Consider the following 16,628-nt stretch of genomic DNA (forward strand, 5'->3'; position numbering starts at 1 on the left):
GTAAGGATCAGCACGGCCATTAATAGGAGGGTCAGTCTCTCACGTTGCCATGTGTTAGCACCACCAGAACAGTAGCTTTTCTTTTTTGTTGTTTTTTGTTTTTCACGTAGTGGCCTTTAGTTTTTAGAAGAGCTTCATGTTTACAGAAAAATCGAGAGGAAATTACAGAGTTCCCATATACCCTCTCAACCATCCCCACCTGTCCTTCTACCTCCCCTGTGAGTAACAGCTAGTATTAGTCTGGTGTATTTTTATAATTAAGGAAGCAATGTGGATACATTCTTATTAACTTAGCCCATCGTTTACATTAGAGTTCCCTCTGTGCTATGCATTCTAGAGGATTTGACAGTAGTGACATGTATCCATTACAGGACCACACAGAATCATTTCACTGCTGGCAAGTGCCCTGTGCTTCGCCTGTTCACCTCTCCCTTCTGAGAGCCTTTGACACCCTCTGATTTCTTTTACGGTTTCCATAGTTTTGCCTCTTCTAGAATGTCGTATAGTTGGAATCGTACAGCAAGTAGCTTTTTCAGATGGACTTCTTTCACTTAGCAATATGCCTGTAAGCTTCTTCCATGTCTTTTTGTGGCTTGATAGCTCATTTCAACCACAGTCTTTCAAAGTCTAGCTGCCTCGTGGCTGCTGGTCTGCACCTGGAGGTCCCCATAGGGGAATCACAGTTTCTTTTCATTGCCTGGCATCTCTTCCAAGTGGCCTTTCCACACTGTCTTCTCAGTCTGACTCTTCTGTGCACCTGTCAGACCTGAACACACTTGGCTATAGCTGATTTAGCAACCTTCCCAAGATAGGAGGTAGAAAGCGTCTGGATTCACTGTTCTGTGTTTAGGAACTCAAATACGGCGGTGACTCCATATTTCCGTGGGAATGATGCTGTCACCGGCAGTGTAGCAGCAGTTTTGGTAGCGTGGGGGCACTGTCTCTTCTCTAAGAATTGGGCTGTAACAGGGCTTTGAATTATTGTTGGCTTTGTGGCATCCTAGGGGTAAATTGGGGGTTTCTAGCCTAAAGAGTTCTGCTTGGCCCCTAAGCAGTTTTACTAACAAAGTTGGTACCCACCATCTTCTCTCAGAAGGCAGCCCTGGCCAGATCACTAAACGGATGGGAAGCAGGACATAGTCGAGTGTGACTTTTTGGAGACAGGCTGGGCGGCCATTGCCGATTGTTCTCCTTGGGGGACACCAGCCCTTCCCTTGGGAGCACTCCTTTATTCTTTCCCAGTGTGCTTATACATTGCCTGTAGCCCCGTACCAGTTTGAACTCATTGCTGAGTTGCCTTGTCCAGATTTTTGAGCTTCCAGTCCCTTCTGTCTTTTGATGATGTACATCCCAATGTTTGTCTCCACCGGCTTCCTCAGGACCTGCATGGTGTTTGTTGTGATGTAGGCGCCGTCGGGGAGAGCTGAGGGTCGGAGGGGAGACACTGCTGTAAAGCAGCACAAGGATGCTGGCCGTCTGTCTGCTGTAGGCAGAGCTTTTAGGGCGTCCTCACCGTCCTCAGTTATGCCATGGCTAAGAAGGGTGCGCCTGCCATCTTTATGAACTGGCATCACTGATTTTCAAATACCTGGTTAGGAACAGCTTCCTGACTCTCTTGTCACTTTGGCTGATGAGCAGCTGTGTACATTTGGTGACCACATGCAGAAACGCAGAGCAAAGTGTTACTGTTTCCAGACAGTTCTGCCTCTGGGGATTTTTTTCTTACATTTTCTTTCTTTCTTTTTTCCTTTTCATCCTTGTGGTTTTGAACAAGTTGGTAATGTGTTAAGTCTTTACTTGAAATTTCCAGGCATCTGGAGTGAAACATTTCTTAGAGGAGACATTTACATGGAACTTTTTTAAAAAAGAGGAACCAACTGATCAAATGTATCCCGTCAACCCTCTGAGGTCATGTCATGAATTTGCTGTCGCTGGGTTTGCGCTACACGCCCAGGCACCTTCATGCGGGTTTTTATGCAGCCTCGAGAATTAGACAAGTCATCCCCATTTTACAGGCGTGGGAAAAGAGGGTGAGGAGGGTGAGTTGTCTTGCTCCAGCTCACCCAGGTTGTTAAGTGGCAGAGGAGACATATTAAAACCTGGGCCTCGCTGCAGACTCCATGCCCTGGGCATGCTGCCGCCCAGCCCCTGCTGGTCTCATTTGTGCTGAGAAACAGGTCAGCGGGGGGCCTCTGTGGGAAGATGGAGGATTTGGTCACTGGGTTCCTGTTCTGTGCCCTGCTGACCCAGACGCAGGGTCCTTTGATCACAGAAGGAAGTGGCCTCATGAGCCATTGAGACTAAGAATGGGACATAGAACACCATCTCTGCCCTGACTCTGAGGGTTTTTTTTTAACTCTATCTGGAGAGCTATGATTTTTCTCTCCAGAGGTATTAATTTGTTAAAACAAATTGCTAAATGTCAGGTTTTAAGAAAGGCAGCTGTTTCACGGTGGAGGAGGCCTGATGCCCTACAGAGGAACACCCTACATGGAGGGCGGGGGAGGGAAATGGGGTTCAGACTTGGGACAGCACCGCCTCGGCTTGGCTCCTCCTTGCCCAGGCCGCTCCTTCCTGCCTGAGTCAGCATGCAGTTCACTTCTCCTCATGTCTGCATCCGGGCACACTCTCGCCAAGTGCCCTCCCTCAGCCCTGCATCGGCATTGCCAGCGGCTCACACCCACCATCCCACCCACCTGCTGCCTCTGCTTATTAGGTGTGCTCTTGATACCTGAAACCTGCAAAATGCTCTCGCTCAGACAGCCGTCATAACTGGTGCAGCTGCAGACATATTGTTTGCTCTTTGAGGTCTGGATTAGCAGTGACCCCAAATAAGAACAGAATATATTCCTGTTGCCGCTTTGGCCTAAGCCAGTGTCCTCTCTTACCAGGTTATTTCTGTGATCTCCCGAGTGGTCCTGCTTAGGCCCAACCCCCCGCCAACAGCCTATTCCTCACAAAGCATCCAGGGTGATCCTTTCTCAAAGGTAAATCAAATCACACCACCCCTCTGCTCAAAACCCAGGGACTCTTTGATCCAATTAGAGTTTTTACAGGGGCCCCGCCCCCAATCTACTCTACTGACCCTGGCTTCTTGCAGCTTCTCAGATCCACCTGGGCACTTGCTGTTCCCCCTCTGATGCTCTTCCCCCCAGATGTTGACATAGCTTCTGCTCTCACCTAATTCAAGTCTTATATTCAGATATTTCTGTCACTACTCTGACCACCCTATTTCAAATTCCAGCCATCCTGTTATTCCCTCCTGCTTATTTTTCCTGCAAACTATTTATCACCATATGCTACACAGGATATTATACTAATGTATTTGTTGTGTGTCTTCCCCAACAGGGTTTAATCTCCATGAGATCAAGTATTTTTGTCAATTGTTGTTTGTTTATTCCTGACATTTAGAAAGTACCTGGAGGATAGTAGGTACTTAGGAAATCGATGTTGTATGGATTTGCCCAGTGCTCTTAAAGCCTGATGTAGAGGTGCCTAGTTCTAGAATACTCTCACATGACCAATAACGTGAGTCTTTATGTCTATAAGCTGGCATTTCTTTTGTTGATTGTTAGGGCAAGAATTCTCTATTGAGCTGCTGTGACACGAGGCTGTGTCACAAGTGATTTGTTCAGTGATAAGAGTGAAAGTACCAAATAAAGCTAGCGAACTATCAAAAAAATTAAAACATATTCTAGAGTATTAAAAAAAAAAAAGTTTGTCCTGATCACTCGTATCGCAGTTTGTTTCCTTGAGCAGAAAGAAGAGAATGGCATTCCGTCTGGGGCCTGGGTGCTGGGGATAGCACATGTCCTGTGGCTTTTCTCTCTGCTGCAGCTGTCATGTGTACTTATGCTCTGAGTGATCCAGAAATGAACCTTAGCTGTGGGGTGTGTGGGATCAAGAGAGGTTCAGACCTGCTTTCCTGGTGGCAAGAAAAGCAGCCTTGGTGGGTGGTATTTAAAACATCCCGCTGTTTGCTGCGTCTCCTGTGAGGATGAAGACCATTCTCAGTAATCAGACGGTGGACGTCCCAGAAAATGTGGACGTCACTCTGCAGGGACGCACAGTTATTGTGAAGGCCCCTGAGGCACTCTGTGGAGAGACTTTAGTCACATCAATGCAGAACTCAGTCTCCTTGGAAGGAAAAAGAAGAGGCTCCGGGTTGACAAATGGTGGGGGAATAGAAAGGAAGTGGCTACTGTTTGCACTATCTGTAGTTGTCATGCAGGGTGTCATGCGGGGTCTCCTGTCCTGCTCCCCACATAAGAACATAGGATATGGTGAGGCCAAAAAGGAACACCCACGGAGCCATAGATAGGGGAGTCATACTACTGTAGTCTCACTTGCGGCTGGGTTGGAGACACAGGAAGCAAACATCCGCCAGTACCCCAACAAGGGGTCTTCCTGCACCAGTCTCGCTTGCTAGCTCAGCCACCATCTTCTTGCTAGCCCCCATTTTCTGCTAGCGTAGCCACGGCAGTTATGTTAGTGGCCAATGGCTCACTGGTTACAGCTGACGGCCAACTTGCCATAGCTGATGGGCATCCAATCGCAGTTGATGGCCATTTACTACCCGAGTGAGCACCTTTCCACGTGAGGCCGAGAGCCTGGAAACTATACTCCTGGCTCTGTCCCCACAGTAGTCATGGCCAGAACGTGATTAAGGGTCTTACACTGGCTTCCGTTACAAGATGAGGTCTGTGTGTTCTCACTTCCCTATCAACGTCGTTACTCAGGAGAATGGTTCTCTTGTTGAAATCCAAAATTTCTTGGGTGAAAAATACATCCACAGGGTTCAGATGAGGTCAGCTGTTGCTTGTTCAGTATCTCAAGCCCATAAAGATGAGTTAATTCTCGAAGGAAATGATATTGAACTTATATCGAATTCAGCTGCTTTGATTCAACAAGCCACAGCAGTTAAAAACAAGGACAGCAAAACATCTGGGGATAGTGTCTATGTTTCTGGAAAAGGAATGGTTCAGCAGGCTGATGAATAAGATCTAAGTTGCCCAGCTACAGAAATGCCAAGATGTCGAGTGATTCCTCAGAATTATTTGTGATACTTTAAAGATGTAATAAAAGTCGTCATGTATGAGTATTAAAACAAACAAACATCTCTTCACTGTACCATAGGATCAAGTTTGCTCAGGGGACTTTGATTTTTTTAGAGAAGTTTGGGAAATTTTGCCGTTTGGCTATGAGTAAGCTTCCACTATTGGTGGATACTGAACTTTTACAAGAAGTGTATGTTGCGGACATACTAGTAACGTGGGGTCACCTCATTTGCCAAGGGTGTTGAAACCGCAATGACCTATGCTTGTTTATCCCATTTTAGTTCTGTTTCAGGGGTAAGTTGAGGCCATCCTATCCCAGCCCATCTGAATGGCCTGGCCACCTGTGCGGACGCATGCCCTCAGGAGCTGGACTCCATGCCCGGAATAAAATAAACTCATCTTCATTCCTTCCACTCAGCTTCCCAGCTCTTCAAGCTTCCATTCACTTTGTTCTTCACTTCCTGGCCTTGAACTTCCCCTCCTCAGTCCTGATTTTAGTGTATGCCCTCTGGCCTCAATGATTCACAGCTCTAGATGACTTTCCTAGTTTGTGTCTTTGTTTTGCCAGAGCAGTACTTCCTGAAATGGGCGCTAAATGTATTAAGACGTAAGAACTAATGTGTCTTAAAATGTTTATGGTGTTTGTCTTAGCTGACAGTTTGGGGGATGAAGGCATCCAGGTAGGAAATCGTGTCCTCTCAGGATTTTGGAATCGTTGCTCCCTTGGCTTCCAGCTGGCAGCATTGCTGTTGGGAAGCCTGACGACACTGATTCTCTGTCCTTCTGTGTGTGACCTGTTTTCCTTCTGAAAGCTTCCCGATCTCCACTTCATCTCCGATGTTCTGATAGCCCATGGTAATGTGCTGTCGGTAAGCTAGGCTCCTTTTTAAGTGGGAAAAATGTTTTGTAGATTTCAGGGCTGATTTAAATATTTAATATTATAACATTTAACTATGTACCACTCAAAACTAAGTATAAACTCCTTCTGCTTATGGTTCTTCCAATTATAAAGTCAAATCGAAATTGCAAATTAAACATAAATACCCAGTCAACGGGACTCAACCGTACAACGTGAATTTACCAGGATGGCTGACGTTGTTCTTTTTGTGTGAGGAATTAGGTACAGAGTCTACAGCTCAGTGTCCTCTGGGTGATGCCTTCTGGTTATACTTGGTGTGAATCAGTCATTTATGCATTAAATCTACCCTCTGGCCTTTTTCTCATTAGCTCATGACAATTAACGTAATTCTGCTCGATGCCAATGTGTAAACACAGCCGACTTGATTATAGGATGGTCATTCAGACGATTCTTAGACTCAACAGGCTTCCATTCGATAAATTTTTTTTGGATTGCCATTAAAACTGAAAACATGAAATGCAAATATTCTCATAGAAAACTCACATAATTCTCAGGATTCAGTTTGTCTCTATTCTTTTTAGCTTCTGCCTATGCTGGTTTCCCCTGTAGACTTATAGAAAGGTGAGCTCTCAGAAGTGTTGGCTGTCATAATAGGCCGTTCCCCACTCCCTATCCTCTGGCTGTCCCAGGGTCTCCCTCAGCTGCCATCACGTTCTTAGTACTCTAATCCTAAGGTACTTTACATTCCTATTTTGAGACGGAGACTGTGCTGTGAGCCACTGTCACTTTTAGGGAGCTGTTAAGCTCTCTGTCATAGAGCTTAAAAACCATAATCCATTTTCGAGCTGTTTTGGCTTAAGTATTCCTGCTCCCTTCACTGTTGTAGAGAGAGGTGAGTGTGTGTATCTTTTAAAAGCTGACACCACACTTGACAGGGTTCATGGTGTAAATTTTCGGGCTAGTTAGAAGCGTGTGTGTGTGTGTGTGTGTGTGCGTGTGTGTGAGAGAGATATGTTTTCACCAGTAGTGTTTCGGGAACCTGCCTCAGTTGCATTACTGCAGCCTGTCGCCTGAGCCTGTTGTGAGCTCCTGGCTGTTACAGGTCCGGCTGCAGGCTGCAGGTTCTGTCTGCAGGGTCTGTGCCTCTGTCACTCAGCACTGCAGTGTGTCTCTGAGCCGTGACAGCTCTGAAGTTTAGGCGTGCTGGAGATGGCTTAACTCGTGAAATGTCTTCAACGTCCCAGGTGTCCTCCTACCATGGCATCTTTGTCTAAAAGCTCTCGGGCTCCAAACCTGGACCTTCTCTACTTTTTCCTTCTCCGTCATCCAATACCCAGTTCACCTCCGAATTCCACCTGGTTTTCCCTTCCTATTTATCACTGTTTGAAATGTTCATTTTGTTCTTGCCACCACTTGCATTCAAGCCCTGCTACCTCACAGCTGGAGGAGCAAAGAGCCTGTCAGCGGCCTCCTCACCTCCTCCCCCTTCCCCGGGCTCTACACCTGGGCCAGCTCGGCCTTCTGGCATTACCTACCCTTGCCCTGGAGCCCTCAGTGGCTGCAGTCTCTGCAGGATGAGAAGAAACTGGCAGCCTGCAGGGTGATGGATTTTATTTGTTCTTCACAATATTTTAGGGAATCGTTAACCAAGTTAAAAAAAAATCGGGATAGTTTCACTTTAAAAATCTGTATTTCCAACTCTCCCTGAAAACTTGGAAAACCTGCCCACACTGAGCACATGTTTCAAACAGGTTCCAATAGGTGGGAATAGAGTGTTCTTTGCTGCCTTTCCTTGGGGCATGTCTTCTCCAGTTTGCCACACTCCCCACTACTCCTTAGAGCACCCCACCCTACCTCAGCTCTTATTTCTGTTACCCGTGTGGCCTCCATAGCACTCAGATTTGCAGCCCAGAGTTGTCTGACTTAGGCCAGGGGCCTTTCTACACCGTGTGTTTAGAACACACCTTGTACTGTTGGCCTTCTTCTGTGAAGCATTTTGTCCCTTGTGGATGTTCTCCCTCCCCCCTAAACCTATCTAGATCCTGCCACTCCACAGGCCCAGCTGACATGCCCTCTCCTCTGTGACCCCCCCAACCCCGCCGCCAACCAACCCCAGGTAGACGTTTTCCTCTCCTTAACTACTAAGGCACTTGGAGTTTGTCACTGTCTTTTGGTGCCATTGTATGTTGTTTTGTTCCGAGCTTAGACTTTCAGTCCCTCCAGGGCTGGGCCTCACGGTGTCCGACACACAGTGCCTTGTACATAATGTACTCAGTAGATGTATAACCAGAAAAATGCAAAACATGACCATAGGACTTGTTCTATGGGCACCAAAAGGTGGACCTCTGACTCAATGTGGCATGGTGTTAGCTGGTGTCTTATCTCAGTGTCTCCAAAGTGACTGTGTCTCTTGCTGTCACCAGAACCACTGCCTGGGGATCTGTTTTTAATGTGTGGAAATCCCCAAACACACTGAACTCTTGTGCACTAGAGTGGACTACGGGGGGACTTACTGCCTTGTAAGGGATTTCATCCGTCACTAAGGTTATTTACTGACCCTGCCTTATGCAGCAGATAGAGCAAAAGAAAATGTCAATTGAATTTAGACTATTTTCACACTCCTCATTAAAAATACTAAATACCTGATATACCCGCATTCTGTATTCTATACTAGATCAGTCTTTCCTTCCTGGACTCTCCCACATGTACCTCCACGCCCAGGTCTCTATGTCCTTCTCACTCACGCTTTGGTTTTGGCGTCATGGGCCTTCAGAACACACCCCAGCGGCACGCTCAGTGTGCACCCTGGGCTCAGACTCCTCCTTGCCTCTGAGAGACAAGGGTGGGGGCAATGAGAAGCCACACAGACTGCTGGAAAGTGCCGATGCTTAATGGTTATTATAATTACTCAGAGGAGAGTTCGTACCAGTTTTCCCACTGGGAAAAACCAAGCCCGGGGTTTCCCAGCTACGTGCCTGGTAATGGTAGTGCCCTTGTGATGCATTTTCTTTACTCTGTCACACACCTGTCAGAGGGGAGGGAGCTTGCTTGCTGACCTCTGGTCCAGAGAGTGAGTGGATTCTAGGCCTGTCCCATCTGATGGATGGAAGGTTCTGTATTGTGCCATTCAGTGCAGTAGCCTCCCACCATGTGTAGCAATTGATCACTGAAGTGTGGCTAAAGGGACTGAGGCACTGTATTCGTAATTGTACTTCATTTTAGTGAATTCAAATTTAAATACCACACGTGGCTGCCACGTTGGACAGCTCAGACTTCGAGGGCTGGGGAAAACGGGTGAACTGCAGGGCCTGAGGAAGAGCTGTGTGCGATCGTCGTGAGAGGACACCTAACTGCCGGTGCCTGCTACGTGAGTGGGCCTCAACCTTGCTGCTGCTCAAGTAAAAGCTTGGTTGACCAGATTTGGCAGGGCGTCAAAGCTAAATAATGTTTGCAAGAAAACCCACTTCTGTGCTTTCTTCTTTTTTTCTTTTAAGAAGAGCAGACACTGAGTTCTCCTTAGCTGTGACTCCTTGACTAGGTTCTATATCCCGCTTCCTCTGCTTGATTTCATTAAACCTTCATATAAATATATATCCCTTGTGCTCAAATCAAATATGAACGGCGAACCCACGTGACTGATATGGGGAGAACTGGGGAATAAATGGCTACCGACATAGAAACTTGTGGACTTACCTCTTTTACTGGCTGTGAGTATTTTGTCCCTATGTGGTGGTTATTAAAGTCACACCATGCCCGCGCCGTGGAGAGGGAGCTGACTTAATTCGGGGCCACGTTTGCTAGCCTGCACGCATGCGCACTGTCAGGGGAGTGGCTCCCCAGACCCCACCCTCACGGCTTCCACACTCGTGGCCAGGGAGGGTGATTTCCACCTGTGGTCTTGTAATCTGGTTAGTGTTTTGGAGGTATTTCAGTCCCCACCGGCTCTTTGACTCTTAGAAGTCTGACAAGTCCTTGACAGCTGTACCACTGTCTATCTGTGACTCCCTCAATGATGCCCTTTCTCCCCAGTCTTCCTTTCAGTGGAGGTTTCACATATACACACAAAGAGGACGTTGGGCACACGGAATGTGGGGGAGGGGAACGGGGTGGCCAGGGAGGTGGGTGCCCATGGAGGGAGGGAAGCAGCACGTACATCCAGGGAGGTCTTTCCCAGTGTCCTGACAACAGAGTGGAGCCTTGGGACCCTCCCGGCATCTTCTGCCATCCTCCACCCCCTTGGAGGCCACATCTGTACCCACCTCCCTGCTCTGCCCACAGGGCGTTAATAACGGCATCTCATTTGAAATAGTGGCTCTGTACCAGTCTGAGAGACAGACTGGCTTGAAGAGGTGTGGGACTGATGGATTGTAGTGCAGGACAGCAGCCCAGCCGCCTCTAAGAGGAGGGCAGTATATACTACCTGTGTTCACTGACTCATGTGGATTGAGTCTCCAGGGCCTGGCAGGTACCGTCAAATAGTCTCATAGCTATATGCACACTCACACCCCTGTACTGCTCTCTGACATCCTGGAAAGCTAGGGGATGATGTTTTAATTTGAGTTCTATCACTACTCTCTAGCAAGAAGCGTCATTCCCAGTTTCAAGGTCATTAGAATTTTCTAAGGAGATACGCTTTTTCTCATCTCTTGTTAGTATTATATTATTATTAATTCCTTTAAAAGAGATTTTAACCTTAATAAGATTAAGGATGTTAGAATTGCCCTCTACTTTACGTTCAATGTTATTTCTGTTTTATCTGAGCTTTTCCAATATGGACTGTATCTCTTACAATAGTAAAGAAACAATAATCAGTAATCAAGAAGTCTTAGCTGTGTGCTAGGTACTATTATTTTAAGAACTTGATATCAATTAGCTAATTTAACCCATACATCAATGTTGTGAGGTAGTTGTTATTTACTTTCCCATTTTTTTGGGTGGGGAAACTGAGGCCAGAGAGGTAAAGGCACTTGCCCAGTTGCCACCAGCAGTTGGTGGCAGAGCTGGCCTCTGATTGAAGGCTGCCTGCTCGGGCCCTATGCCCCTAGCCACTGAATGGTCACTCGTCAGCATTATTCTCAACATTTACACTTCCTGTTTATATCATTGGCTTTGTTAATAGGTAAATGATAATTAAATATAAATATTAAAGGTGATGAATACAAAACCTCTCTTCTATTGGGTGGAACTTTGCAGATAAGGCCAAAGACACGTTGATTATCCTACTGAACACCGGATCAAAGGATCGAAACAGGAATTCTCCATAGCAACAGAAATAAATCCCTCGGGGATCACCAGAGGGTTGTTTCTGGAACTGTCCATTGCCCACTGAGGACCTGACTTCAGGAGCTAGTGTCACTGAGGGTAGTAGGGTAGGAAACCACACTCCTTTATGTTTCTCTTTTACTCTCACACTATTTCCACATTCACAACACTTCTGAAACCAGATGTGTGGGTGTACCACAAGTCAAGCAGTTCTCCTAGACACCACCTAGGTGTCCTGTAATTCAGCTGACTTCTACCGCGGAGATACCATTGGGTCCCACAAGTTAAAGGCTCCGTCCCATGAGATTACCCCCACTTCAGGTGCTAGCCTCAAGTCCCAGATTGCCTCCTGTGCTTCTGATCTACTGGCTCTAAATCGGGGTTCCCAGACCCCCTCCACGGATTCAGAACAGAGGGAAGTACTTATGTTTACTACAAAGGACATAAGAAAGGTGAATAGCCAGCTGAAGAGGTACAGAGGGTGGGATCCAGAAGCGTCCCCACACAGGAGCTTCTGTCCCTGTGCAGGTGGGTGCACCTCCCTCTCGGTACATGGGTGTGTTCACCAACACGGAAGCTCCCTGAACCTCATTCTATTGGGATTTTTATGGAGGCTTCATCACATAGGCATGATTGATTCGTAACTCCATTTCCAGCCCCTCTCCCCTTCCAGGAGGATGGAGGTTGGGGTGGAAAGATCCAAGCTTCTGTTTATGGCTTGGTCTTTCTTATGACCAGCCCCCATCCAGGAGCCCACCAAGATTCTCTTCATTAAACAAAAGATGCTCTTATCACCCAAGAAATTCCAAAGGATTTAGGATCTCTGTGTCAGGAACTGAGGTCAAAGACTAATTATTAGAACAAAAAATTCTCCTAGCACCTCTATATACAAGGGTTTTAGGAGCACTGTGCCAGGAACCAAGGGCAGAATCACACACACACATACACACACACACACACAACGCACATGGTGCCAAAAAAATGTTTACGCATTTGAAGAAAGGAAAAAACTATTAAAATTGTAATGCTTAATATACACCAATAACGAAAGATGAATACAAGTCACATTTGACGTCTGCAATTACAAGAGGTGCTCAAAGTGGTTACCATCAGCATCCAGACACTTCTGATTACAGCGAACTACTGCTTGAGCAACGTTGACCAACGTGTCCACTTGTGTACATTTTTTTGGCACCCCTGGTTGTGTGTGTGTGTGTGTATGAGTGTGTGTATTTCTTATTATTTCACAATAGTGTGTCATATTTCTCAGTTTCCTTAAAATGCTTGGGTCCTCTTTTGTGTTGGAATAGGAAAAAAAATGATTGAAAACTATTACTAGTTTTCAATCTAGTAAAATGCATTTTACTAGAAAGACTTAGAAAGTCAGCCTTGCCTCTGCTGAACAGATGATGCAGGTGACACAGACCGGCTAGTCCCAGGTGAACACACAAGTGTCCCCCACACAGGTGTCTCCTTCTCTCTTCTGGGGCGCTCCTCACCCATCCCTGTGGTTGGGAGGAGTTGGGGTACAGGTGACTCCTAATGGGAAGGTGAAATGCAAAATTACAGCCTCTCTTAAATGCGATTTGATTTCAGTGTTCTCATAGGTATGCGGAAAATCAGATAACAGAAGAAATGAAAAGTAGCAGAGACCTACTTTGGGTTGGAAGTACAGGTTCCAAATTAGTGAGGTCTGTCACCACATTCCATCTGGACTTCCTTACCCTCTTTTCTGGATTGTATGTCTTTGGTTTTGGGAGTATTAAATTCCAATCACACTGGCTGGAATAATAGCAGGGATTTACTTGAGGGTATACACCTTTATAGGTGGTTTGACTCGGCAATTTCAGTGACGTTATCCAGAACCCTTTTTTCTTATTTTTCCTACTCTGCCCATTGTGGAGTCAGACTCATTCCCTTCAAGGTCAGGGCATTTCCAGGCTAAGAGCTTCCTCAGTGAAATGAGGAGGATGCTTCTGTTGGAAGAATTTCTTTTCCCAGAGCCCCACTCGTCCCAGTGGGGGCACGAGTCCTCTCTTGAGTCAGGCAAGAATCACCCATGCACCCTGTGGTAGAATCAGGTTTACCCCGCCCAGAACCATAAAAGGAGTTGCCTAATCCTCACGAAAGATCAAAGGTGCAGTAGTCACCAAGAGAAGTTAGTCGCTGGGTAGGAAACCACAACTCTTACCCCTCTTTCTATAATTAGCCTATCTCCTTTGTATACTCACAGTTTTCTGCCAAATAGAAACTTGTCAGTTTTGAAATACGTGTATTACTTTATATTGCTTTGTGACTCTTAAATCTCCTCTGTTCCCCCCCCACCTCCCTTTCTTTCCCCCTCTTCTTCTATTCTCTCCCTCCTTTCCCCTCTTTCCCCTCTCTTCTTTCTTTTGCTTCTGTTTTCCTTTACCCCTTTTCTCCTCTCTCTCTCTCTCTCCTATTTCCCCTTCCTTCTCCTTTCCCTCCACTTCCTCTGAGTCTCTCTTTCCCCCTTAATTGATGAGCTAGTCATTGAACTCAGCAAAGTTGGTTTGGTGCAATGCAGTTTCTCACTAAATAGAATGCCTTCGCATTTGTCCTCCAGGAAGAAGAAATGCCAGATGTAGAAATTGACATTGACGATCTTCTTGATGCAGACAGTGAAGAAGAGAGAGCTTTAAAATTACGGGTAAGCAGCTTTCAAAATCGAGAACCTTTTGGTCATAGATGCTAGAATCCACTTGGGCTTCCAGAGCTTGGCATGCACCAATTCTGCCCTGTGGAGATGTTGGCACAGCACGTGGGCCTGGCAGCTTGCAGAGAGGAAAGCAGTGGGACGCTAAGCGTTCACCCCCGTGAAGTTCATCTCTGGTGATAAAGCAGCTCTTGACTACAGCCAGTTCTCGAAGCACCTTTCGGATCTGCGCCTCATCTTCCTGGGAGCTGGTTCTGCCTCCAGAGATCCATTTGCCAGAGAAGGAAGTGGTGTCCTACAGTTGTTTGAGGAGAGGGGCTGAGCTGGAACCGGAGTGTCCATTCATTGTATCATTCGTGAAATTAATTTCTAGATAAGATGGTTTACAACATAATTCTGTTTAGTAAAATGTCTTTTATTGGAGTTTGCTCACCTGACAATATTCTAGTACAACTATGGATGTTGAGATGTCTTATGTTTCCTTAGTCCAGAGTAATGCAATATTCATTTCCCTTCCCAGAGGAGGTCAAATCTATCATTTAGAAATCTGTATTAGAAAGTTTCTAAAACCAATTAACCTTTGACCTGCCAATGTTCTTACTGTTCCCTGATAATTACTGTTAATGGCTGTTGGTTATCACCGGTGACAAATGATTACTAGAGGGCACATAATTAAAGGGCACATTTGAATGTTTTAATATGTTTAATGTATTAATAATTACCAGCATCTCTTGAGTGGTGAACAGTCTCAGTTTAATGATTATTTCCTGTTGGTAAATTTAATTGGGAAATGAAAGTTAAAAAAAATAAAGCAGGCATCAGTTCTATACAGACTGAAATGACAAAAATGTTTTCTTAAAATTGAGAACTTGAAAGGAGCGTTAGCTGCCATCAGGTCACCCCCTTCGGTTCCCAGGTGAGGACACTGAAGCCTGCAGAGATGTGACAAGCTGCTCTGTGGTTGCCTCCCAGCCGGGCCAGTCAGTGCCCAGTGTGATTGTCATCATCTCTCACAGGCTGTCTCAACTTAAGTATATCCAGTTTATTATTAACCAAGTTGGGACCCCAAAGGAAAGGGGTGTGTCTGCGTGTGTTTGCGTGTGTGTGTGTGTGTGTGTGTGTGTGCGTGTGGTGTGTGTGTATTCTGGAGAGTGCAAGGCATTCCTGTATATGAAGGGCACAGCTTTTTATATCTTTGGATGACTAACGGGTGCTAAACTAATGTGTGACGCTAGACAGTCAGTATGAAATGTTGATTTACCATGTTTAGAATCATACTACAAAGATGAAATAATTTTTAATTTCATTTTAAAAATGATATTGAATTTTAAAATAATGAAACTTACCTTCTGTGTATTTTATTCTAGGAAGCTCTTGTAGACTGCTACAAACCAACAGAGGTAAACAAATCATGTTTCCTAAATGCCATGTTTCAATTGGATTTTATTAAATCAAGTTATCTATTTTTAAAGCTAAGCCACAATAAGTGGGTTTGATTATGTAAATACTAAGTAGCAATTATTATCCATAAGTGAAGTGCGTATGTTTGACTAGTACTAACTTCCTTAATTGTAAGCTTAAATATGCCTGGTTTAGGAAAACGTAAAACTCATGAGATCTCATGTGTTGCTTGCTTTTATATAAAAGCCAAACTTCAAAGGTAAATGTGAGAGGTTTTGGGATCATTTTAGTAAAAGTTTAGATTTATAACAGGAAAATACATTCTATTAGTGTATATGTATGTATTTTTAAGAAGCTTAAAGCCAGTTCTGTTGTTCACAATTAAACAGTTGCCTTTGTTGAAAGAAGAAATTTTATGCTTTGTTTTGATATTTATCAAGTGTAGAAATATTAATGTAAAAAGCAATGGTTATTATTTTGATTAGACCAACACATCTAATGTACTTGTATACTCTAATGACCAAAAGTAAAATGTAGGATTTGATCTATTAGTGAAAATATTGGTAAAGGAAGTGCTTTCACTTTGTTCCTGTGGTAAGTCAGAGAACTTAGAAGATTCATCAGATATTTTGGAGTCTGTTTGCAATCTCAAAGCAATGGTGGTAGGACTTCTGTTTTTCGAACTGGTATAATTACAAAGTGACAGGAAAGCATGCTTTTCCAAGTGTGTAAGATTTAAATGACTAGGTTGTTTTAAGATCATTTGGTTTGAGGCCAGTTACTTATCTGAGCTTTATTCTTATAGTCTCCAGTTTTTCTTCATATTTATTACATCTTGCAGTCATAGAGATTTTAATTGAATTTTAGTTATTAAAATATACATATTTTAATCAATATAATACATATTTATAGTTTTGAAAACCAAAAATATGATTGTGCTTATAAAGAAAAAATAGCAGTGCCTCTTCTACCCCTCAGTTTCCCTCTCTAGAGGTATATATTTTCATATTTATATGTTATATTTATGGTTTTTTTAAATACAATAACACTTTTAGCTTTTTCCCTGCTACTTACTCTTTCATTCCTAACTATGCATTTACTTACTTTTTTTTCATTTATTGACTTGAGGGGAAATATTCCCTCTCTTACTCTCTACACAATTCATCCCTTCATCCCCTTAATAACATTATTTAACACTTTTTCGTTAAATCAGTAGTCAAGTATGATAATTTATTATTTAAACAAATGTTTTTCACTGCTAAACCAAATAGTAAAATGTGACCATGGCTCCTTTCTTGTTTAGCCCTTTGTTTTTCCTGGAGTTGATAACTGCTTTGTCTTTGTTTTGTCTCCTACCTAGTGCTTTTTTATT

The 16,628-nt window shown here is 44.5% G+C and overlaps 1 protein-coding gene and 1 pseudogene across 1 annotated transcript in view; both read left to right on the plus strand.

Moving 5' to 3' along the window:
- Nucleotides 1-16,628, plus strand: part of PPP1R14C (protein phosphatase 1 regulatory inhibitor subunit 14C) — a 66,772-nt gene that overhangs the window by 36,372 nt on the left and 13,772 nt on the right. Inside the window, exons 2-3 of the mRNA XM_033103700.1 lie at nucleotides 13,766-13,849; nucleotides 15,223-15,255. Of these exons, the coding sequence (XP_032959591.1) occupies nucleotides 13,766-13,849; nucleotides 15,223-15,255 (117 nt within the window). The remainder of the gene's footprint in view (nucleotides 1-13,765; nucleotides 13,850-15,222; nucleotides 15,256-16,628) is intronic.
- On the plus strand, nucleotides 3,998-5,000 carry LOC117020901 (60S ribosomal protein L9-like; annotated as a pseudogene).

Source organism: Rhinolophus ferrumequinum, chromosome 3 (assembly GCF_004115265.2).
Source record: "Rhinolophus ferrumequinum isolate MPI-CBG mRhiFer1 chromosome 3, mRhiFer1_v1.p, whole genome shotgun sequence".
NCBI classification, from domain to species: domain Eukaryota; kingdom Metazoa; phylum Chordata; class Mammalia; order Chiroptera; family Rhinolophidae; genus Rhinolophus; species Rhinolophus ferrumequinum.